The 24,921-nt window shown below is 41.3% G+C and overlaps 2 protein-coding genes across 17 annotated transcripts in view; one reads left to right on the forward strand and one right to left on the reverse strand.

The window, feature by feature from the left end:
• The window catches only part of ZAR1L (zygote arrest 1 like), a 97,504-nt gene extending 73,426 nt beyond the window's left edge, over positions 1 to 24,078 (forward strand). For 2 of the 14 annotated variants that reach the window (XR_010658494.1, XR_010658495.1), the window contains 9 exons: positions 1,279 to 1,393; positions 2,272 to 2,537; positions 5,121 to 5,237; positions 6,643 to 6,744; positions 7,668 to 7,755; positions 8,174 to 8,410; positions 8,958 to 9,096; positions 11,148 to 11,415; positions 12,151 to 12,631. The gene's annotated coding sequence lies outside the window, so the exon portion shown is untranslated. Of the gene's footprint in view, positions 1 to 1,278; positions 1,394 to 2,264; positions 2,538 to 5,120; positions 5,238 to 6,642; positions 6,745 to 7,667; positions 7,756 to 8,173; positions 8,411 to 8,957; positions 9,097 to 9,586; positions 9,714 to 11,147; positions 11,416 to 12,150; positions 12,632 to 14,579; positions 14,844 to 18,737; positions 18,834 to 19,552; positions 19,902 to 23,976 lie in introns of those variants that run through there. The other 12 variants (XR_010658492.1, XR_010658483.1, XR_010658489.1 and 9 more) reach the window with 12 other exon arrangements.
• The window catches only part of FRY (FRY microtubule binding protein), a 329,088-nt gene that overhangs the window by 9,008 nt on the left and 295,159 nt on the right, over positions 1 to 24,921 (reverse strand). For all 3 annotated transcript variants that reach the window (XM_065901750.1, XM_065901751.1, XM_065901752.1), the window contains exons 51-58: positions 23,962 to 24,132; positions 17,901 to 18,101; positions 17,173 to 17,334; positions 14,240 to 14,406; positions 12,625 to 12,814; positions 8,368 to 8,517; positions 7,128 to 7,226; positions 5,249 to 5,332 (exon numbers count right to left, since the gene is read on the reverse strand). In XM_065901750.1, the coding sequence (XP_065757822.1) occupies positions 5,249 to 5,332; positions 7,128 to 7,226; positions 8,368 to 8,517; positions 12,625 to 12,814; positions 14,240 to 14,406; positions 17,173 to 17,334; positions 17,901 to 18,101; positions 23,962 to 24,132 (1,224 nt within the window). The remainder of the gene's footprint in view (positions 1 to 5,248; positions 5,333 to 7,127; positions 7,227 to 8,367; positions 8,518 to 12,624; positions 12,815 to 14,239; positions 14,407 to 17,172; positions 17,335 to 17,900; positions 18,102 to 23,961; positions 24,133 to 24,921) is intronic.

The raw sequence follows: 24,921 nt of genomic DNA on the forward strand, positions 1-24,921 counted from the left end.
CAGTACCAACTCCCTTACCCCCTGCCTTCTAAGGGTTTCCTCTTGTCTCACTGCTAGTAATACCATGAGGGTCTGGCACATTGATGACTGCTGTATCAAGTTTATTGAGTAGTTTTTTTGACCCTGGCTGTAAATACCTTTTAAATCTTTAAGCCTGTGATACAGATTATACAACCGAAGTTATTTGCTATTTTCAAGAAAACTTTATAACCATTATGCTAGACATTTTTATAACCAAACCTTACATACTACTGAAAGACAGTCACACAAGAAAGGATTACAGGGCTAGTCTTAAATCTACACGTACAGAGTCTCCACTGTGAGGACTTTTTAGAAAACATCAAATTTGATTGAAACGTTAGTAAGCACCTTAGCATGTAACTGTTCCTGCCATGGAATTTACTTTCCAGAAGCATGGAAAGAAGCAAGTACTGAGCAATTACAGGGAATTTTTTTATTTTTTTTCAATTACAGGGTATTATGTGAAGAAACTTCTATCTTTTTACTGGTTTCCAAAACAAGGTTGTAATTCCAGAAGGTCGTCAGATCAGCTAAAGGAAAATCTTCTCTGTTCAATGAAGGCCAGTGAGACTTTCTGACTCCAGACTGGTGCTAAGGAATTTCATTGTCAACAAATTCCTCCCACCTGGCACTCAGGGCACAAAACTGTGTTTCTTGGGAGATGGCCAACTTGACGAACACCAGTTCTCAGAGTCCTTCTTACGCACTCCTTTTTAGGTAGGCTAGTCCAAGCTGCATTGATATTTACTATCTCAAAAATCCTTTCCTTGGCCTCAGGCTGGGACCGAGTTTGCATTTAGAGCTTCAAAAAGATAGTGAAAAATGCCTTTCAAGGAAAATGTTAAACTTTTCCCCCACCCTGTGCTAATATTTTCTGGTATCCAGGTTGTAAAAATAATCCCTTTAGAAATCTTTACAGATGTATCTGTTTCTGGTGATACAGGATGCTTTTGAAAATGTGGAAATGTCACTGTTTTATTTGGTCACACGCATTTTCTTCAAGCCCTGTTCCTGTACACCTGATACGGCTTGATTTATTGAACTGGATTTAGATGTATGTTTTCTCAAAATGAGAAGAAAAATTAACTCAAAATATTAAGAACCCATCATAGACAAGGGAGCTTTAAAGCCTAGACATCAGCAGTAGCACAGCCATTCTTGTTTCTCTGTACTCTGCTCTGAAAGGAGTGCTTTGCTTATGACAGCTAGTTAGGTGAAAAATCTAAGAATTTTTCTTTTTTTTTTTTTGGCATGCAGGATCTTAGTTCCCTAACCAGGGATCAAACCTGCCCCTCCCTGCATTGGAAGTGTGGAGTCTTAACCACTGAACCACAAGGAACATGCCTCTTAGAAACTTTCGACATATCAGAAGGTAAGTCACAGTATTACTGTTGATATATTAGCTATGGTTTTTACCATGTTTAATCTCTGAAAGTCACTGGTTTGAACTAAACTTGATAGAATATAGAAAATCTAGCCAAGTGTTGAAGCTTTCCTACTTTGGTGTTGCATGTGTCACTTCAGTTGTGTCTGACTCTGTGACCCTAGGAGCCCCTAGGCTCCTCTACCCATGGGATTCTCCAGGCAGGTGTACTGGAGTGGGTTGCCATGCCTTCCTCCAGGGGATCTTCCCATGCCAGGGATTGAACCTGTGTCTTTTATGTCTCCTGCATTGACAGGCAGGTTCTTCACCACTAGCACCACCTGGGAAGCCCACTCTGTGTTACCTAGATGCTTGTAACCTCCTGAGCAGGTAGAAACAATATGTTCTCACTGTTGCTAATATCACTTGGCTCTGGCACATTGATGATTGTTGTATCACATTTATTGAATAGTTCTTTTGGACATTTGTCATGAATATCTTCCAAAATTTTGAAAGGTAAATACGCTTAAGCCTCTAATATAGATTGCAAAGCTTGAAGTATTTACTTTTCAAGAAAACTTCCACTTCAGGAGGCATTTCCTTAGTCAGTCTAGAAAAGAGATTCCTTATAGAGAATGACTGACTATCTGAAGGATGAAGTTTAATGGGTTACAGTTTAGCTGGAGAAACATCTTGTCTTGTTCAACATTTAGCTGCTTGTTCAATCTGTAGAACAGAGGCTGCAGGCTTCTCCCATTCATGGATTAGGCAGGGATAGGAAACACACAACCAAGAGGGTTAGTGTCCAAGAAGATTCTATGATGATTTGAATGTAATAGATAAAATGTAGTGGGGCTAAATGTAAATTATTGTACTTGAGTCCACAGAGTCGAGTGTTCAAGTAGTGCTCAGAAATGGCTGTGAAATTCCATGTCCATCAACTAAAATCACTTACAACAGATGAAGCGATGACCTCTGCAGCTTTCCTAGGGCCAGCTCCGCAGAACCAGGAGTTGACCTGTGCTAATTCACTGAAGGTTTGAGGCTGTGGCCTGGAGAGCCCAGAGCTGCAACGCTCTACCCTGACCTACGTTTCTATGAACTTCAACTCCCCAGAAGCCACTCCACGATGAATTCCACGGGCAACAGAGAGGTCAGTGCTAGCTTTTAAGTCATGTAGAGATGTGTCTGTCTTCAGAATGTGCACAGGTGGAGAAAGCACTGGTAAAGCCATGTCTGGGACTTGCACACCCGCCTTGTTTTACATCGTATTTACTGTGCGCTGTGCCTCATTCTAGAGCTGGTATTGTAGTCACCCAGTAGCCTAAAGTATTAACTAATCATGCCTGCCTTAAAAAAACAAACAAACAAAAAAACACTTCTGTTCCAGAATCCTTTTCACATATGAGAAGCACTTTTCTTAGGAGCACAGTTTGTTCTGTTTCGTACACGCACTAGGAATCCTCCTCCAAGGTTCCTTCCAGGAGGGAGCCCAGCATTCTGGCGCTTGCATCTTAGTACACAGAGATGGTTCTCACAGTAGCAAAGAGAAACACTGGCGTTTTTCTCAAAAGGCACAACAACTCTTTCTACTTGGCATTCACTTCCCCATTTTGGGGCTTTAGGTACAGAGGCACATGTTCCTATCATAAAGAAAACAACATCGTGATGGTTGGCTCTTACCTGCAGGGTCAGGAACTCACTGCACAAGGATGGTGGAGAGCCACCAGCTCAAGGTCACTGCTGCTAATTTAGGAAGGCAGGCCTGGTGTTGCTAGGTTTTGTTTTTTTTTTTTTTTTTTTTTTTATTTTAAGAGATGCCAGAAATGCTGTTTTGAGGGTATGTGTGAACAGTTTCAAGTTTAAAATGTTGAGTCAATTAAAAAACTTGTACAAGCTGAATAAAACATGTCTGTAAATTGGTTATAGCTTATAGGCTACCTAAGTGTAAACTTTCCTCATTAATTTAATGTAACAACTTTACACTGAGAATAGACAAAAAATCAGAAAATATTCAACATCTAGAAAACAATTATATTCTCTTCCACAAATTCCACAGTAATTTCTCACTTTTGTCACCTGTTAAGAATGACTAGAAATCAGTTTGGTGTTATGGGTCAAGCCTTGGGGTCAGGAGACTTCACATGCCTGTCTGTACATGGTCATCATCTCTGGCCAACTGACACCTCTAACTGCTCAAGAGTTTGCTAGGTTTAGTAAGGTAAGCACTGATCCTTCTACAAAGTCCACACTTCTCTGAAATAGAATATACACGTGGAGTAATTTCTGGCATGTTGACTTTGCAGTTTATATCCAGATATAATTTTATTTTCCCCAGACATAGATTCTTCAAGTGAAAATTTACTTCCTAATCTCTGCTTCCATCTGTCCTTAGGCAAAGAGTGCTCAGAATAATGGGCAACAACAAACTATTCCAGAAGACAGAGCATCTGACTTAAAAAAGAGAGCTGGAGTAAATCACTGGAGGATAAGCGGTACTCTGAGGTCAAACATTTGTTGGGTTTTACTTTGGAATGGAAGCCAAATGGTAGCTCTAATTAGAAAAATAATCTCCCACCAACTCTGGACATAAGATCAATATTTAAATGGAGCAACACCATCATTTCTCCACAAAGCTCACCTTGAAGGTGATTTCTCATCCTTTGAAGGCCCCACACTCTGACATGCTTTTCTCGATGTGATAGTGTAATTACAAGTTGACATCTCTGCCTTGGCCAGTAAGTAGCCTCCTAACCTGTCTTCCCGAATCCTCGCTTGCTCACTGCGTCTGTTTCCACAGGAGTGTGACAGAGCCCCAATCTAATCACACCCTCCTGTTAATAACTTTTAATTGGTTCCATTGATGTCAGGATAAGCACCCAAGCCCTGCATGGTCTGGCTTCTGCAACTTTTCTCCTGGTCACTTCCTACCTGCCCTGCCACACAGACTCCCTTCAGTCCTCGCAAAGGGTCATGTTCCCTGCCACTTCGGGGCCTTTGCAAGATCACCAAGCCCCTGCCCCCCACCACACGCCCCTAACACACTCCAGCTCAGAGCTGAGATCTCTGCCTGAATGGCACCTCTGTGGAGAAGCCTTCCCGGAACTGCCCTCTCGTTAGGCCAGGTTCTCTGCTATATCTTTTCATAGCTCACTGTTCTCATCTATCCTTAATGGCACTTGTCACAGTTTATACACATATGACTGTTTACGTCCATCTCCCTGAATAGATCAGAAACTCTACCCAGGCAGAATTCACTGTCGTACCCACCATGGGGGCCACTCGGCAGTAACTATAGAATGAGAGACCTCACGCTTTTCTGCTGTGTTTCCTTTACAAGGCGGCAAATACTGATAAACCAGCTGGACTGAGGTGTGTATTTTTTTTTTTTTTGAGGTGTGTATTTAAAGCAGATTGAAATGAGAAGAAAAATCTGTGTGATTGCTGAGAGGTCAACAGAGACTTTCTTCACTGAAAGAACTAAGTGGTTCAGAGAAGAATTAATGATTTTTTTTTCTTCTTTTTAAAATTTTTAATTGAAAGATAATTGCCCTGTGACATTGGTTTTATATTTTGAATGAGGAACAGTTTTATTAGGAAAATGGTTAGTATAGTTAGTGTCCAGCAGAAAGGTTATTTTTATACTTCTGCTTTTCCAAAAGAAAGAACCTCCCCCACCAATCCCATCAACACAACATCATGCTTGGTTCTAATGACAATCTTGCTTACTGTACAGGTCTCGTGTGAATGTATGGGATGATGCTTCCTCCCTCTTCCTTTTTCAAGTTCCACGCTTCTTGGGTATATCAAAACCAACACACAAAGTCAGCACAGAAAAGATAAACTCTAATAGGTATTTATTACCTTTTCCTCTGAGTCCCCTGGTTGACAGGTAATTACTCCATCTCTTGATCCTCCTGCAAATGTCGCCTTACAATTTGCAAGCCACTGTTGTCAGAAAGAGAGAGACATAGGTAAATTCAGTGGTGTCTGAATTTATGTTTATCATCAATTCTGTCAGGGAAGATATAATAGATTAAGTTTCTAATCACAATAAGATTTAAAATTTTGCTGCAATGACCGTTTGAAAGTTTTTGGTTAAAGATTAACAATTTAAAATTAAAATACCCTTTTATATGGGTTCAGAGATGGCCATTTTAAAATTTCAACATTTATCACGTTATTATTGTGATGTATCTACCCTGAAAAATAGTGTCACTAGACCATTCCAAATGTTTGTATAAATTAAATCCACATACAGTTAGAAACCCTTCATATGCCTGAGATTAGGAGACAGGGCCAGTACATCTTCCCAGGCTGAGTCAGCCTGGGCCTTGCAGCCTGGCTTTGTTATGTTGAGGCGGCTTCTATGGGGCAGGTCTTAACTGTAAGAAAGACCTTACAATAATAGCCCAGCTATTTAAAGATTCTGCCAGTTTAACTATCTAGAATAGTAACTAGTATAGATGTGAAAGGAACCTTTGGGTAGAAAACAGTAAGCACTGAAGAGCTGAAACTCACACTTCACATCAAAAGACTGGCTTGTTCACCAACCAGAATTAAAGGATTCCTTTTATTATCTGATGCCTGAGAAGCTGGAAAACAGTTGACAGTGAAAGAGCCACAGAAATAGAAGACAAAGGGAATTTCTGCAGCAGAATGTCAGAACTCTCTCTTTGACAGTCATGGAAATAAATAACAAGAAACAAAAAGCCAGGAGCTTAAGGATGAATGTCTTCTGTGTGTGAGGTACTTGGCAGGGCAGTTTACATACACTATTTCTATTTCAAAGGCAACATTGAGTTGTAGTTAACAGCATGAACCTTTGAATCCCAAAGACCTGGGTTTAGATAACCACTTTTCTACCTCCTAGCTAATGAGAATAATAATAGCAACTCCCAGGGTAGTTGCAAGCATTACATGATTTGAGAGAGATAACTCTTACCAGATTATTGGATATATAAAAAGGACTCAGGAAAGTGACAGCTGCTCTGACCATTATAGCATATCACACTGTCTTATAGATGATGAATCTGAGATGACAGGAGGTTAAGTAACTTATCCAGGGTTACTAACCCTTAAGAAACTGAGCTGCAGTTTGAGTTCAAAGTCCATCCGACTTCAAAATCCACGATCTTTTTATAGTGCCTGGTCTACGATGGGAAATGCTCCCTGGAAATTACACACAAGTATTTGTTGGAAATCAGGAGGTCTGCATGGATGGTTTCTGAATCACTTCTGTCTGTGACATTTTACAGTTTACATCTTTGAAGGAAGGAGGAAGAAAAGACCAGGAACTGAGGCCAAGAGAAACCACGGTGATGGGGAGAAACAGCTACTGAGAGTGGTGGATAAGAGAGGTGAGATCCATCTCAACCAGTTTTGGGTGAGGCGAACACTGGAAGGACGTAATTAACAATTTTATTAATAAATTTCTGAGAAAAGAGAGGTTATAATCTTGATAAAGTGATACATTGAACAGATACCCACTTTCCCCAATTTCTTGGTTAGAAAAACTATAGGGCTAAAATTGGAAGCTGAAAAATTTCTCTTTTGTAGGTATCATTTTTATATAATCCATACTATTGATAGTTCTATCACCATTAAGTTGGAAGACTAGGTAAGTCTGTCTTCTCCCAAAAGGGCCTCTCTTGTGTTATTCACATCCCCTCCCAAGAGCTCATGGTGGTTGGGTTCATTCAGTGTTAGTGAAACTTGTATGCACAGAGACACAGACGCTTACTGAGAGAGTGGCCTCTTTCCTGTTGTTGTAGGTATCCAAATATTCTTGCAGTTCTAAAACACTGAACTTGAGCTTGTCCAGAAGTCCACAAGAAAGGAGCTAATAAAGACAGGAAAATAATTTGTATTAAAACAACTTCCAGAGAGACACCTAGACAAAGGCATGGCTACAGAAAAGAGAAGTATATTTAGATGTAATACAGAGTGTGTCGGGGGTGGCATCTGTTTTAATAACCTGTACAGTTTGTAATTTTGCTCCACTCTCAGAAGCAATTGCACTTGAGTATGACTTGCTAATTTAAATTTCCTGTGAAGATACTCATTTCCCCCATATCAGTTTAGACAGACAAATCTTAACAAGCATTCTACAGAAGCCTGCATTAAGAATCGGCATCCATTTTATGCATGGACTCCAGTAGTCTTCATCCAGTAATACTCCAGGAAATGTGAAGACAGACCTCCAACTAGGTCTTTTTATTTAATTTGCATTTTAAATCATTTAAGATAGAAAGATTTCTCATATCGTATTCTTTGCTACAAGACAGCCAACCACTAATCAAGTTCCTGGAAAGACTGACTCTTCAGAGACTTTCAGAAGTGAAGCACATCTTCATTGTCTCTAAACCCCAGTAAGTACTGAGCAGATGAGACGGTTCTGTGAAATGCATAGGGGATGGAAAGAGTGCTCCTCTCCCCTACAGAAAGCTTGCTGGTCTTGGAAGGTTAGCATTGTGTTTATATAGTCACGATTCAGCAGTCAGCCAGTGACTATTTTAATCATCCTTCAAACTCATCATCTGCAGTGGGGCTGGATGAATCCAGCAAGAGGGCAGGTGGTCTCTCGGAAGAAGAGAAAGTGATGACATGGTGCCTCTGGGGACCCATCTGGCTGGCTGACCCAGCATCATGGGGACTGGCTAGGGCTGCTCTGAGAGGTTAGCGCACCATGTTCACAGCCTTTAGGGTCATCAGAGAGAAGCACCATGAACACAGAGGGGGCACAGGGCTAAGGGGTTGGGGGGGGGGTCTCTTCCTGATCTCCTGCAGTGACGGCCTTGGCTGGCCACGCACAGCCATTCCTGTGCAGACCCAGGCCTTTGGGGCTCCCATCACCACACAGCGCTGCTCACAAAAACCCAAGTGTCTTTCCAACAAACTGCAACTGCACACGTGCTTCCCTGAAGTTCCACACTGTCAGCTGGGCAGGCTGTTGACCACGGGAGTAGGCCTGGGATACTCACAGTCTCAGCGTCCACGAAGAGCGTGGGGCACTCAGAGCAGGAGGTAAGTATCTGGGAAGAGCTGACAAACTTGGATCCGATGCCCCGGAGGTTATCGCCAAGGTAACTGGCTGCGTCACAGGTTAGGAAGCAGAACCTTTTCTGAATATTCTGAAAGGCAACATAATCACTATTTGTAAAGGCCATGTTTTAACTTAGGCACTAGGAAAAAACTTTCTTAATTCTTAGGAAAATATCAAATCAGCACAGGTCCTCCATGTAGTGGCGTGTGTGTGTGTGTGTGTGTTAGGAACAGAGTGACTGTCTTAAGTGAATAATGTGTGTGTGTGTGTGTGATAGGAACAGAGTGACTGTCTTAAGTGAATAATCACCCAGTGTGAACAAAGTTTCTTTCTAAAATGTCATTTCCCAATGTGTGGATGCCCATGTATCTTTTAAATAAGTGCTGCTTTGCTTTTTTGCTGATAGCCAGTGCCAGTCAGAATCTTCTGCCTAGCATGTTTGTTAGATGAGTGAGAAGTTCTGAGATTACTTCAGTGTGGGTGAGAGGAAAAAGGTAATGAGATATGACTCCTTTCTATCATTCCCAGATCACAGCTCCCAGAGACAGGAGGACTAAAACAGGACCTGTCTCCCTGAGAGCTTTGCACATGTCACCTCATCAGTGCTCACAACCAGGTAAAGAACCGGAGGTTAAGAGAGGTCAGAGGACTCAAGATCATGCAAACAGTAAGTGATGGAGTAAGGGTTCTAAGTTCACATCCCTTCCATAAGTGATAATGCTTTGTAAACGTTACTATTCCTCCTATACTGCCTGAAGAAAAACCGTAATTAGGAAGAATCTGACTCGCGGGGCCTGTGTCAGTGACAAAATGAGAACACTTTTAGCCCCAACTTCCAACTCAAAATATCTTTTAACAAAAAGAACAAAATATTTAACCAAAAAATAATTCTAGGCATTGGCTTTCCCCAAAGAGATTTCATACCTTTCGAGTTGGAGAATCTAATCCACGAGAAATCCGCTCTGCACTGCTATGGGGTACTTAGCAGGTCCCCCAAACAACCGCAGGCTCTTGGTTCCTTATCAGTTATACTAGATAAAAATGCCAACCGTGCTGCATATTATTTTTATTTAATATATCTGAGAATCTTGTCATAATGCATAACATTATGTCTTATGGTGGTGTTAGTTTTATGTGCAATTTAAAATACTTGACAGAATACTGCAGCTGAGAGGAGCAGGAAATGTCATGTACCACAGAGCTATTAACAGCTGACTGGCAGAGTGAGGAGGAGGAGCCAGGTCCTCCAAGAAGTTGGGTTCTTCTCTCTCACCCAAGGATATGGTGAGACCTGGGTTTACATTTTATTGGACTGAGAGGCTGGGAACTTCAGAGCCACCCATGACTTCCATATAAAAACAGCATGTGATTTGGTGACACTGTGCACACAAATGACAATATTCTAACCCAGGAGCACAGGGAGGAAACAGACTGATGGAGACACTTGGAAAGCCATCCCTGCTGGCCCATTAGAAACCATTTCCTTGTTTTTAAAAGCAAAGTATTTTTGCAGTTAACGTCCTCTCTACTCTGTCCAGAATCCATCAAATGCAGGGAAACGTGGTGTCCAGACCCACAGGGAAATATTGGGAAACTAAGTAAACAGCTCCAGTGAGGATGTGATGAAAGAACAGTAGACTGTGTGTCTGAAATGTGTTTCATTTCCAGCATATTGGAACAGCGATTTTGCTCTCAATCACTGAGCATTTGATGGTAGCTGAGAACGTTCTTAATCCTTAAGCTTCTTCTGGAGTTACATACTATTGTTTAGTTTACAGCTGTTTGGGGTGACACAGTGAGCAGTTCCAGACACTGATCCAGCTAGGCTAGGTGTACAGCATCTAACTCAGTCTGTACTTATTTTCTTTGATGAAGCCTAAAACTACATCCATAGTTTCTGGTAAACCTGTAATACACTTCTGAAAGTCCAGTTTTATATAATAAGACACAGATGTCTTTATTCTTTCTAGTAGGACTGATAGTGAATAAACTGTGTTACTTGCCTTGGGATTTTTTGAACATTTGTAAAATGCTGTCTTCCTCTCTAGTCCCAAACAACAGTGACTTTGGGAATTTCTTTTTAATCCTTCTTCCTTTGACTCTATATCCCCTGACACTTCTACCCTCTAGTGGTAAGAGAAAGGGGTACAAGGAAGCAATGTAACTTGTGTTCTAAGGTTCTATTCCCATTATTAATTACTAGCTGATTACAGTTCAGAACATTTATACTGGAATGTGTGCTGGAGAAATTTAAAATATGAGGAGTTTTGTTTGTCTAACGGTGCCTATTTTAGAGTTGGAAGTTGAACAGCTGTTGCATTACATACTTTGCTTTTTTATTGAAATTTTGAAATCAAACATGTCTTGATTTTTCTGTTCTTGAATAGCTACATTCAGAATGTTTTGAGATGGGGGTGGGGGCAGGGACTTTCATAAGCATTTGTTTTATTTTGTGTGTGTGGAGTACAAAGATGACACCCTTATTGTAAAAAAATAATAAAGTGAAAGAATCACCACCATCATCATTAAACTGTAACTTGTCTAGTAAATTGTCACTAGAGCTATTTGCTGTGGCCATTTCTATTCTGTTATTATAGTGCCTTACTGTGCAAGGCACCAAAGGAAATAAATATATACTTACAAAGAAAAAAAAAAAGAAAGAAAAATGTAATATTAAAAAAAATAGGAGAAACACAATTTGTATTATTATTATTGCAGATAAATGTCTTAGGAATTGATCCAGTCAACTGATAAAAAAAAAAAATCCGAGCTCCAGTGTTCCTCCCAGTACCCAGCCCCAGGTCCCAGCTCACATGACAACCTGTTGCTATGCTGGCATTAGGTGAAACTGTGCATTTGAGACTTACATTAAGAGAGTTTTCCTTCCTACCGAGCGCCTGTTGTGTGTGAGCCACAGTGCCAGCCACTGCGATCAAAGCAAGATATATCGCCTGCCCTCGCCCGCAGGAGACAGATGCCTAAGCAGGTAATTCCAACAGAGTGTGACAGACGCCTGGGATTCCAGGTCAGGGGTGCAGGGGGAGAGAGAGCTAAAGGAAGGCCTCATTCATGGAGGTGCCGCCCCGTCAGGAATCTGTATACACTGGGAGCACAGCTGAGGGAAAACAGGAAGTGATGGTTCTCGGCAGAAGGAAAAGTACTGCTCAGGACTGTAAAGTTGAGCGTGCAGTCTAGTAACTGTAGTAAGACAGGATCACAACAGCCAAACTTGGATACACATGATTAACCATTACTTAAACACAGACTTTAGAACAATAAATTACATTGTTCCTGAATCTTTACAAATTTACCTCAAATGCTAGATTTGGGATAGTTTGTTTTTAAATTTCAGTCTGGCTTAATGTTAGGGTGTTTCTGGATTCTTATCTTTCAGCAGCTCATTGCTTCCTGTTTTAAGGCTAGCAGTTCCTCCAGCCCCCAGTTCATCTCAGACAGGTCTCATGAAAAGTAAACTGGAAAACTTGAGAGTGGGTCGCACAAATAACAGAGAATATGGAGACACTAGCTATTAGTACTATTGGTATACACTCCTTCAAGAATGGAAGGGCCTCCAGGCTCAAAAACTGACTTTACTTTTATATTAACTAAATTATGGCTTCCTGAATTTGAAATTATTTAAAGCAGATAATCCCATTTTTTCCACTTTTCACATAATTCCTTATTTTTCTCTCTCCCCCTTTTGCCATGGTTCTTCCTGAAGGTGGTCAGAGGGCCCATTCCTCCATCCAGCACAAGTTACCATGCCTTTTCTCATGATGTACTCAAGATAATCAACCTCTCAAAAAGTGTCACAGGCCGGCAGGTTGAAGGAATTCATGGTGAGTGGGAATAAAAGATAAGGGAAAAGCAACGAAGAAGGAAGAGGTACAGCAGAGGTCGGAGTGGAAAGAAGAGATGGAGAATGGGCTTGGTTGAAGATACCCGCTGTGGTCCTGAAGGCCTGGCTGCCTGCCTGTACCTGATGACGCCAATGAAAGCCGGAGGGACCAGTGAGGATCACGTCCCAGCGGTCTGAACCACCGAGCACAATGTCTCCGTGATGAATGGAAGAAAGGATGAAGTCAGAGGAAACTGAGGAAAAAGTGTAGTGTAAACCCAGTGCTTCCCCACTCAGGTCGAGGCCAGCTGGCTCCCTGAAGAGCTGGCGGCTGCGGCCCCTTTGCGGGCAGCATACCTTAAACAGGGAGGAGAAGACGTGGAACGTGTACACAGCACAGGAGCCGTCCGAGTCACACATGAGCTGGTTGATGTGGCTGCGCCAGGCCTCCTCGGCATCGTCACAGGCCGTGGGCTGAAAGGCGGCAAGGATGGCCGAGAAGAAGGGCGAGGGAGGGGGCGACACTCCCCTCTCACCTTCCCCAAAGCTGGAAAAAACGCAGATGACAAAGTCAGGAATGGCGTCCTCCTTACCTTTGCCGGCGGTGTTGATTCTCACCCGAGGCACCCCTCCTGCCTGCTTCGCCTGTGAGGGTTGCTTCGGGAGCCTGGCTCTCAGTCAGAGGTCTCGAGATTCTGATTCTAGAAAAGAGAATTTTTCACCTCTAGAGTTCCGTAATTTCTGAGATTCCCCAACTCTGATTTCCTTTATACAGATACGGGACTGCTTTTTAGCCTTCAGCAACTAACCCTCACTTTCCTGCTGGCCTTTCCCCAGACACAGGGCACATTCACTCCTGTGCTTTGACCCATTTCAGTCTTTTTCATTTTTCACTTTAAAAAAATGCGGAAAATTTTTAATCTTTTCACTTTTCCTTTGTGGAGGGAGAGTAATAGTGGGTGCATACACATAAATGACTAGGAGAAACAGGGCAGAGAAAGGAAAACGAGAGAAGAGAAATTCACAGTGAGACAGAGGGAAACAAAGAAAGGAGAGGAAAAATAAGTGAACTGAAAAGTCAACATTTCTTCTCTAGGTATCACCCTAAGCTGTTTCTCTGACAAAAGGATACGCGTCACCATAACAGAAAGCCTCTGTCTAGCCACGTCAGAAGCAGTGTTCAGAGGAGTGATTTTAGGATTCTGACTTTCTTCTCCTGAAGAAGATCTGTAGCATTATTTGTGATTTATTCTAGATGCCACATTAATGGTTTTTTCTAAAAATCTATTCCTTTATATGTTTCCTGTTTATAGTCTCTGACTAGATCTCACTTGTCTCAGAAATGTCAGTCTCGAAGCTGAAAGCCACCCACTTAAAAAAAAAAAAGTAGGTATGTAGCTTACAAAGGACTCTTGTTCTGGTCTTTTAACTCAAGATGGGAAGAGCTCCATTTCCAAGCCTTGCCAAGCTTGCTTATCTTCAAAGCTTACAAGGCATGGACCATGTTCCCAAGGGCTCCTCTTTGGCTTTCTTTAAATGTTATTCCAGGGCTCTAGGGCTTCCCTGGTGGCTCAGTGGTAAAGAATCTGTCTGCAGTGCAGGAGACGCAGGTTCAATCCTTGGGTCAGGAAGATCCCCTGGAGAAGGAAACTGCAACCCACTCCAGCATTCTTGCCTGGGAAAATCACATGGACAGAGAAGTCTGGCGGGCTACAGTCCATGGGGTCACAAAGTCAGACATGACTGAGCGTCTGAGTATATTATTATTCCAGGGCTCTAAGTTCCTACAGGCATATAGCCTTTCTGGTTCCGCATGAGGCCCTACACTGGAGCTGAATGATTCCTCACTGGTTGACAACCTTCCAAGTCATGTCAGCTTGGACTCCTTTGTGAGGACGTCCCAGAGGCACAAGTCTGACGTTAAACTGGAGTTAGAGGGAACCCAGTATGATATGCCATGTACACCCTTTACCTGGCAAGAGTGAACTGGTCCAGCGCTCGGTTGCCTTTTTCTTCTGCCTCAGTCATATCCAGACTAAAGCTGTCGCTGCATTCGAAAGTGGCCGGGAGTTCATTGATGGAGCTGGAAAGATCATCCTCCTGCACAGGGGCGTCCTCCTCTTCCTGGACAGCATCGGCCTGGGAGCAAAGGAGAGAAAAGAATCCCCCAACATGTAAAGATATCCAGAGGCAAATCTGAAATCCAGAGAACAATGGAAATTGGGGTCATCTGTCTTCTAGCTACGGCATAGTCAATTTGTATAACCGAACTCAAGAATTCTCTGAAGCACTGTTCTTTATCTTCTTTTCAGCCTTTTCTGAGAGAGTTCCCAAAGAAGCTCTCAGAAGATTACCATATTTGATCCACACTTAAGGAGTATAAATGCTAAACTTGGAAGCGACCCCCTGGGTCAGACCTCCACTTTCAAAGATGAGGAAGTCGATGCTCCACACAGGAAAGTGAAAATGAAGTCACTCAGTTGTGTCCAACTCTTTGTGACCCCACGGACTGCAGCCCACCAGGCTCCTCCGTCCATGGAACTCTCCACACAGGAAAAGGTCATGTCTAATACCAGGTATGTAATCAGACCCAGAGCCAGGGTGAGAGACACCTATCTCTGGATTCAGAGCTCTCTTTGTTGTATAAGCCCAGTCTTCTAAAGCAAGTTACCTGGAGTTAACTCTCCAGTATATTATATAATCTGGAGTATGTCCAATGTTACCGATGGAAACTAGAATTTAGAATCATCAGTGCCTGGCATAGTAAAGGCTCCTGAAGTCTCTGCCATGCCCATTAGTGACCCAGAGCTATTCATTGAGCCCCCCTCGTTGACAGGCCTTCCTTACTGAACATCCTCTGAGCTCCACATACATATATGCTTCACTCTTGGGAATATCCCCTGAAGGCAGCACATATCTCTTGCGTTGCTGTAAAATGTAGAATGAGCAGGGAGATGGGACGGCTCTAGGGCGGCAGAGCTGGGACCACTGAGAGGCAGGAAAGAGACTGGCAGGTCAAATGGAAAAAGAGGCTGGGCTTGAACCCCGGCCAGAGGGAAATCATCTGGAGGACCAATTGTTCTTCAGGAGAGGAAGGAAGACAGCCTGACTACAGAACAGAAGAGGAGAGGAAGAAAGCATGTGTATGTGGTTCAGTGAGTCATTTTCTTAAAACAAAGACAAAACCAGGGCAAAATAGGCATATGAATTAGAGCGTTACCAACGGTTGACATCTGGCTGCCCCTTTAGTATTTTGAACCTAGGATTAAATAGGGAAATTAGGAATGTTTACAGATATGTTAGGGAAATAGGTTATCTCATGTCTTTGAAGGAACTGCTTATAAATACTGAATTTCAGGGGCTTATCCATATCTGTCTCTTCCTGCTGTTTAAAATTAGACTGGTGCCAACGAGACTGCTGACTGGTCTGGGTTATTAATGTATATAAACTTAATCTACTAGGGACAGGCTGAGATCTTATAAAAACATCTTCTGTTTTCTCTTTCTAACATCACAGATATATCAAATTTTGCAGCAGCCCAGCTGATGTAAAAAACAGAGATAGCTTTTCAGAAATTAAATTCAGCCTTGCCCTGATAGATTTGTGTGACTCCATAAAAATATTATTACTTAGGCAGTGCTTTGTATGAGAAATCTATATAACTTAGCATTCAAAATAGAAAAGTTGACTATTGCAAGACTGTGAAATAACAAATGCTAATAATAACTTCACATTTATTTTGTGATGTCCTTTCCATGAAGTTTAATTTCAAAGATTCTGGCATTTTAATCTCAGACAGATTTCCTTTCTGGTCCCCTTTTTGGCTAAAAAAGGATTCTGCTAATTCTCAGAATCCTGGTCACAGTCCTTTTGTAATGGGGAAGTCTTAGAAATAATTATTTTTTAAGCTTCAATATTTTTATGTGATTGCAGTTTGGTTGGCTGCTCTTGGTTTACAGTATATAGGTTTTGCTAGATCTCAAATGCATATTTAGTACACTGTATAAGGATACAGAATAGCCAATATTATATTTTTCTATAGAAGCATCAGAAAGAATATACTTTTATAAATTTGTTTTCTATGTATTTTTTCCTATTTTCTCTTTTAAACTTACACCTCCATAACCAAACTCTAAGATAAAGAAAACTTTAATCCTAATAGCAATAGGCTATTTTGGTATGTCTAATATAAGAAAATAAAGTTCTATACTAATGGCCATTTATGTGGGTACATATGTGAACACAGTGTGGAAGTTGATAGTTTTATGGACAAAATGGCTTATGCAAATCAATGAAATAAACCTTAGATGAAATACACATTTTTAGGTTTTTCTAAAAAGCTGACCTTTTAAATAAGGAAATTCTATCCATTACTTACTATTCTCTAGAGCCGATTAAGACAGGTTTGTGCATAATACTGTGATTGATACTGAAATTTGTCATAGCCCAACAAAAGGCAAGAATGCAATCAATTTGCAGCCTGTATAATTGGTTCCTACATTGGAAAAAATTCCCTCCAATCTATGAATACACCCACACCTCACTTAACAGATTGTTTTATAAAAGTCATGACAAAGAACATCAGTTTCCCTGTCTCAGCCATCTCAGACATCTGTTTTGCCATTAATCAGCAGTGTTTGTGCTCTATGGAAAATGCAAACGTTTCATCTTAAAAGGACCTCAAATCAAATCTCTTTCAACCAACCAGAAGACGGCTTGCTTAGGTCTCTTGAGAGTAAAGCAACTTCAAAACCTAGGCTCAGGGGCACTAACAACTATTTCAGAAAAGAAAAAGATAAAAGATAGTCCCTTCACTTACAACCTGCTAAGAATGCTCAGAAAATTGGAAATACACTTTTTTTGGAAGGAAAACCATAACCAACAATTGCCAAAAATCTCTTCACCTTTGAACCCTCAGAAATCTGAAGATTATTCATATCAGGCAGAGCAGCATCAAAGCTAGCCATCCTGGTATTAAAGGAGTGAGGGTCAGCAGGGGTCAGATCGCAGGCGGTCGTGAGTGATTCCATGGGGTTAGTCTCCTCTGAAGGAGAGAGATTCATGATCTGTTGAGAAAGCAAAGGAAACACAATGTCGTGTGACGTTCCCATTCTTTACAAGCTCTGATTACTTTTTACATAAGAGTACAAACTGGTTGCTAGTGGACAGGTACTAACTGTTGAACATATTAATACATACTTCACTGTCATTAGAACTTAAACACTGCAGCTAGCAAGGCCCAGCACTGTGAGACACAAAGACCCCTTCTCTTTCCAGAAAACCCCATCAAAATGTCTGTCTTATTTCCTCAAACTTCAGATGTTGAAGGAATTTTTTTTTCTTTTTTTTTTTTAAGAAAGAGTTCAGCATAATAAGTTATCTAGGGAAAATCTAGGCCTGAACAAATCTGATGGCATTCAGGGCTTATGAAACCCCCAGCATTTGTCTCCATTTGCACCCTCCAGAGAAGAAGCTGGTTAGAATCAGACAGGCTCCACCCGACAATCCTAGGTTTGAGTCTGGCAGCTGTGGGAAGTTTCTTCAGCTGCAACTGTAAACTGCCTTGCTGCCTGAATGACAAAGAGCAGTCTCCCAGTTTCTTGGGAAGAAGAGGTGGAGAGTTCCTACTTACGAGGTCAGAGTGCTCCAGGATCTGGCTGGTGGTGAGGTCCTCCTCCTCAGAGGACTCGTCAGAATCCTCGTGGTTCATTTTATTGAGGCTAGGAGAGCTTCCTGAGAGCTGGCGCTCCTCCAGCAGCTGCAGGTCGCACTTGTCCAGACTGTCCAAAGAACGCCTGCGGACTCCCCAGTTGAAGTTGTCCATACTCTCGCCCTGAAATCACACCGTCAGCTGCTTTTTAAGGCCAGAATTCTCCCGCATGTACAGCTTCACACATCTGATCAGTCATAGCTTAGCATCAATATTTTCATTATGAACTCTCAAGCCCTCGCCTCACGGACACGGGCACCAATGATGTTGCTTACGCGTTGTGAAGAGTAGTAAAACAGCACACTGTTTTCACCTAAATGCGTGTTAGGTCAGATAGATGTGATCATACACTGTTCTTTGGCACAGTAGGTAACACTGTTTTACAAGTTGATTTGGGGGTCCTCTATAAAGAGCCATGTTAACAAAAAGCTATCAGAAAGAGACTTATTATTAGAACAACTTCAACAGAGGTGTTCCTTACCCACTCCCTGACCCCCACTGTTTAGTACTGTTGTCCAGAGAACAAAGTAACGGCTATGCTTGTGGCATAGTCCACACCTTCTTGGTATTAAGTTGAAGAGCATTAGGTACACATTCCAGCCCGTTTCTGCCACAGCAGTTTTCACAGATAAAATGCAGAGTTAAATGGTGTCAGAGAGCAGCTGGGCACAGTCAGACGATCATGCACGATGCGGAGGCCAGAGCAGCAAGGCTTCAGTTTTGCTTTAGGCTCATCTTTAAATAATTGTCCCAACACAGGAAACAGTTCGCTCCCTGGACCTGGATGGATTGACCTGGTACCAAGGACTGTTGCTGAATTGTACATGTGCACTGAGAACTGGGCTAAGTGGCAAGGTAGAGTGTTACAGAAAGATTTCAGATATATCTCAGATTGTCTCTACAAATTATCATATATTAAGTAAGTTTATTTAATTGAATATAATTTTTTCCCCCTAAAAACAAATCTGGGTTTTATTTCTCTCTCCAGGAATAAAGCAAGAGAAATATTACTCACCTATTGGTGAGCAAATTTGAACCTAAACCAAACAGATTAGTAATCTGAATACAATCTAGCACAGAATCTTATCATTTACATTAGTCATTTGAAACACAGATGGTTCACTGAAATAAACTTTCTGATGAGAGCTCAGTAAATAGCATAATCATATAATTTCAGGGAGAGATGTAAAGTACTATTAAAATTAATGAGTTTTTCCCTCTGATTTTATGGGTCTATTTTTTCTGATTTCTAATAAAATAAAGCCTACCATTCTCACAGATCTCTGGAATAATAGATGCTTAGCTTTTCAAAAGTCTGTTTTGGGTATTCATGGTAGAAGGCAACGGGTAAGAATCCTGAACACATTCTGGATATTATGTGGAAATTATCATTATTCATCCCATTTATGATTATCCTTAGGACTGTTTGATTATACAACTCAGTATTTGATTTCTATAGTTTATAGCTCTATCTGTACCTTTTATCTGTAACTACTGTGCTACATTACCACCAAATGATTGTTTTTTTTTTCCTGGTAGAGAAGGCTTACTATTGTGCTGGTATTTTAAAACAGCTGTTTCAGGGAAAGAATGAAAAAAATGTGGACGAGGCAAGAGTTCCAGGAAGAAAAAGAAAACACAGTATTGAAGAAATAAAGAGGGTAAAGAAAAATGAGATTACAAAACAGAGAAAAAGGAATGTGACAATTACTGGGAGAAATGTACAACTGTGAAACAATTTCACAGAACTGATTCTCTTGCACCGAATCAATGGATGGACTGGATGAACTGTCTGAGGCAGCAATTCTGGAAGTCCCCCACCCTGAACCTGGCTTGCACTGAGCTGGCAGAGAGATATATCCAGGGCCAGAGAGTGCTGCACTGGGCACGGAGTGCCGCTGTGTTGATCTGACCACAGTTCAGGTGAAGACCTGAATCAGTCAGGCATGGGAACTGGGAGTCAGGGAAGCTGTCCTCACAGGGATGATATTTGGTGTCTTGCTGGAGGATGCAGTAGTCACGTTGGAGGCAAGGATATTGAAACCGTTTCCCTAGTGGTGGCTGAGGGGTTGAGAGCAACAGTAGCCTGGCCTGTGTTGGAGTCTGTGGTGATTAAAAGTCCACCAGGCCTTGTCACAGCACAGGACTACCCCTACTGGGAGAGCTGCCTTTCAGCCTCCCCACACCCAGATGTCATGTTTGTATTTTATGTCACCTTTGGGGTCAAAAGCCAAAACTTTCTGTGTGTGGGAAGGGTTCTGTGTGTGAGAAGACTGAGAAGGTGGCTAACTGTCCTTGATGTCGGTTATCACACCTAAATAACCACTCAGGGTTCATACAGAGATGAGAAAATATTCACAATGGAATACTCTAAAAGTGTTGGAAGTAATATTCGTTGATATTGGAATATCAAAAAAAGAATTATTGTTGAAGGAACTTAGAAGTCAAAACATGTTCCCCCAAATGACCCTACTCAGACTTAAGCCTATAAGACATGGATCTAGTGTGCTCATAGGTCACTTTGTCCAGGATAACACTGGCTTATGCTTGTTGTCTGGGTGTAATTATTACCAGACTCCTTTTTAGTTGCAAAAGAGTCCTCACTTGGATACTAACTTACCCTACAAAGATAGCTCTTAATTCCTAGAAAATAAAAGCAGTTGATTGGAAGTGGGTGTGGTGTATTGTTTAGATAAAGCTTGTTGATTTCACTTTTAATAAAAGAATTAAACCACAAAACCAAACCATTCCAGTTGTACAGCTGCCTAATGAGAAATTATAGGATTTCTATGAATCATACTTAAAAACTCACCTTCCCTCAAGAGAGAAAATTATGCAACTTCCAGAACTAGACATATAAAGATTTTAAAACTACATTTTAAAATGTATTTATACTTTCAGAAAATATTTTTTCCCTAGAGCAACCAAGAAAAATACTTCTATCACACACATCTCAATATAAATGTGCAAATAGGCATACATACTCTCCAAGGGAAGAAAAAGCAATTATGTTGTTACAAATCTGCAATGATGCAAAACACCTACTAGCATATCTGAATTGAAAATAGCATCATCTTACCTGAAGTTCCTGGGTAGCAGATTGAATGGACAGAAAAACAAATAAGAGGTCTATTTAAAATGATTATATCACATATACTCAAGTGCATTTGTCTTAGTTTTAACACAACAGCAACTAACAGTGCTAACAGTATATACTTCAGTAGAGGCACCTTAAAAAAAAAGGCAAAGATACACAAACCCCAAAGAGAAGAATTAGTACCAAACACCGGAAATTCCAGATCTCTTAGCAGTGGATGATGTAGCTGGTAACAAATCATAAATACAGTTTCCGAAATAGCTTTCCACTTCAGTGACAACTTTGTTCTGTCTCCTCAACACTTTTTTTTTTTGAATGTCTAAATTTTTATTTGTGAGAAAACTGTGAAATGTCATGGAAAGACTAATGAGGGTCATCTGCTGGGGGAAAAAAGGTGGCATCACCTGATCCTGCCCACAAAAGCAGAAGTGTTTGTGATCAGGCTGTTTCACTGCTGAGGTGCAATTAACAGCAAAGACATAGCACCCTTTAAGGATTCTGAAGAGTTCAAAGGCAAACCGTTAAAGATTTAGTCAATACATTGAGACTAACGAAAGGGAATAAACATGACAAGAACCTTATCTGTCTTTTTTTATAAATGTGTTTTGATCTAGAAGCCAAATATGCTTACCTTTTGCAGAAGAGGAAATACTGAAATTATTCACCAATGACAGTACAAAGGAACAGAAACTTAGAATGCCTATTCTGTGCCCGAAATTATGTGAAAAGCTTTACAGAGGTCACCTTACTTGATCCCTCACATCAACTCTACAGGCAGGTATTATCATCCCCATTTGATAGATGAGTACACCAAGAGAAGCTACTTCGAGGCTTAAACTGGGTCAGAGATTGAGCTAAAATCAGAGCTGGACCTGCTTTGACTATCTGTGACTCTGTAAGCAGGCTAGAATCCCTTATTGTAACCTTGTGTAGAAGTAACATTCTCAAATAGTTTATTTTATTTGGATAAAGTACATACTGTCACACTCTTGTGTTTCTTATAAAATCATAATCATTTGTTTTCAAATGATGAGCATCTAAGGTTTTCCTTATTTTGATAGAAATAAGTCACTTCTGCAGTTATGTCTGATTCTTCCACTTGATAGCATTCCTGCCAGATCCCTTCACATAGCCCATTTGTCTTTGTATGAGACTGAAAAAAAATGATGCCTCTCTTGTTTCATCAATTTTTTCCTCCTTAGTTTAACTTACAGAGTGAAAAGGGTACTACCTAAGCTTGAATTCTAGCCTGAGAGCAAAGATGAGGTCAGTTGCCCAAATCAGGAAGTTATTAATCTTTAGACATTCCATATACCTCTAGCTCATTTTGAAAATATTCAAAACAGCTGCATTTTGCATTACACTTTTTAAACAATTCTCACCACATTTACTTGTTGATTTCTTTATTGCTAGTTATGGTTAACACAGAAAACTGCAGAACTTTTTACTGGTTCAAGAAAATTCAAGGTGAAGAACTGACATGTTTTAAAGGTGCCTTGCAGTCAGTGCCTTTAGACTCCTAAAAGGACTAGATCTGATAAACCTGTTTTCAGGGAAGAATTGGTGAAGAAAACATGCTTCATTCTGAGGACATGACTCTCCCTTGCTGGCACAGACAGCCAGGGTCGTCAGTGGCCAGTAAGGACAAAAATAGACAGCTCCATGACCTAGCTTTGACATAAGTGGATTGGTCAGCAAGTGTTCTTTTAGGGAAGGCAAGCAGTTACCTGAAGTATCATTTTCCACAAGTTTATAATTAGGAGATGCCCACCTGCCACTGGGCTTCCCTGGTGGCTCAGATGGTAAAGAATCTGCCTGCAGTGCGAGAGACCCAGGTTCGATCACCAGGTTGGGAAGATCCCCTGGAGAAGGGAATGGCAACCCACTCCAGCATTCTTGCCTGGAGAATCCTAGGGACAGAGGAGCCTGGCAGGCGACAGTCCATGGGGTTGCAAAGTCATGTCAGACTTGACACAACTGAGTGACTAACACTACTACTATACTTACCACAGGATATGATAAGCTTGGAACCTTGGCTTCCATTTGAACTGTGCGACTGGCAGAAAGTCCTCTGTCTGGGAAGTATAATGTGGAGCCCACCACACACCACGCTGGGTAGCAGGCATTTTTACAGACGGCAACCTCACCGAAGGGAACTTAGTGTCCATCCCAGGAGGAAAAAGCCTGCCTCTCAGCTGGAATATGCCCCCAAGCTACTGAAACAGTGCTCCTCCTTCCATCCCGGTTTTCAAAAACATGACTCATAACTGAAGCACCTTATTACCACAATTATCACTCAGATACACAGATCTGCATCTGCCTGTTCAGACTTGAATTCAGATGCTCCAGGTGTCAAAAACCAGCCAAAAGCAGAGCCAGGAGCTCTCTTATATGTTAAACCTAGTTTCAAGTTCTGAGGATTTCAAACAACACAAAGATGCCAGGCCCTCGGGCTCCGATCACAGGCTGTAGCAGGCAAACTTTGAAATCATCACATAAGAGCAACCTCACGCTTAAAATAATGAAATGCTTTGAATGTTTTTCCCAGGCACCAGAGAACAGGCTGAGACCGTCAATGTTTCTGGGTTTTTTTTTTTTTTTTTTGAGTTTGCCTTCGGACTGTACACACACAGAGTCTCCGTGTGGCCATTCAAAGTCAGATCTCTGCCATTTAGAAAGAACTTGGAACCGCTTTGGCCCTGGGCTTAGACAGGAAGGGTGGGGTGACTTTTGCCCAAGTTAAGCTGTTGTACTTTGAATAAACTGATCCAAAATAAAGTTTACAAGCTTTCTAATTAAAGAACTCACTATTTAGCAGGTAGAAAGAAACCAATTCATTAGCAAAGAAAAGGCTGAGCGGATGGTTTTCACTGAGTCTGTGCCTACCTCTCCATCCTCCAGTTCCACGTCTAGGAAGTCGAAGTCTCTGAAGACCCGGAACTGCTGCTCGCTGTTGGTGTCATCCATGTTCTCCTGCTCCCGGGCCCCGTCCTCAGACGACACCAGGCTCGTCTGATGCTCCAGCAGGTCCAGGTCCCCGCACGACGAGAAGATCACCTGTGAACCGAGAGGGCTCTCCTGAGAAACTGCTCTCCCTTCGGTGGTTTGAGCTACAGAACCCGTAACTGGCTCCTCGTAGCACTGTATTTCCAGTACACACCTAATTCCTTAAGTGGGTATTTTTAGAATGTTCTTTTATTATTTATGTTGGACAGGTGCCTTCAGATTAAACTCGTTGCAAAGATGCAAGTTCATGTACTAGGAAAATGTTCGAGTCAAACAGTTGCTTCTTAATGATGACTGGATCCTACGTGTGTGTGCGTGTGTTTCAACTGAGCGTGTCTGTGTTCACAGACAGTCTGCAGCAGCCAAGAAATTTTCCATTGTTTCTACACTGACCGAGGTTAGAAACTGTATAGATTCACACACACATGCACATCACATACATATTATCACTTAAGATTTTAAGGACTACTGATGCCAACAAGATATGTTACTATAGAATGAACTGTGAGGGCAAAGGATTTAACCCTTTGAGGGATAAACCAGGAACTGGTAAAGAAAAAGAAACCTAAGAAGTACAGAACTTGTTCATCTGAATTACAGAGAAGCTGAGCAGCCATGTTCAGAATTCACACTTAGATTCCTGTCCTGTTTATTTAAACAAAACTTTTTTTTTCCTATTAAAATTTTAATATGTCAGAATTTTAAAATTATATGTTTAGGTTCATTTTTCTTGGGCCATTTTAATATAACTTCTCAGGAATAACAGACTTGAAAAAAATCTAAATGTTTTGCCATGCAGCCTCTCCTGAACATAGACTGACATTAAACAAAATGAACAGT

The sequence above is a fragment of the Muntiacus reevesi genome, chromosome 11 (genome assembly GCF_963930625.1).
Source record: "Muntiacus reevesi chromosome 11, mMunRee1.1, whole genome shotgun sequence".
Classification (NCBI taxonomy): domain Eukaryota; kingdom Metazoa; phylum Chordata; class Mammalia; order Artiodactyla; family Cervidae; genus Muntiacus; species Muntiacus reevesi.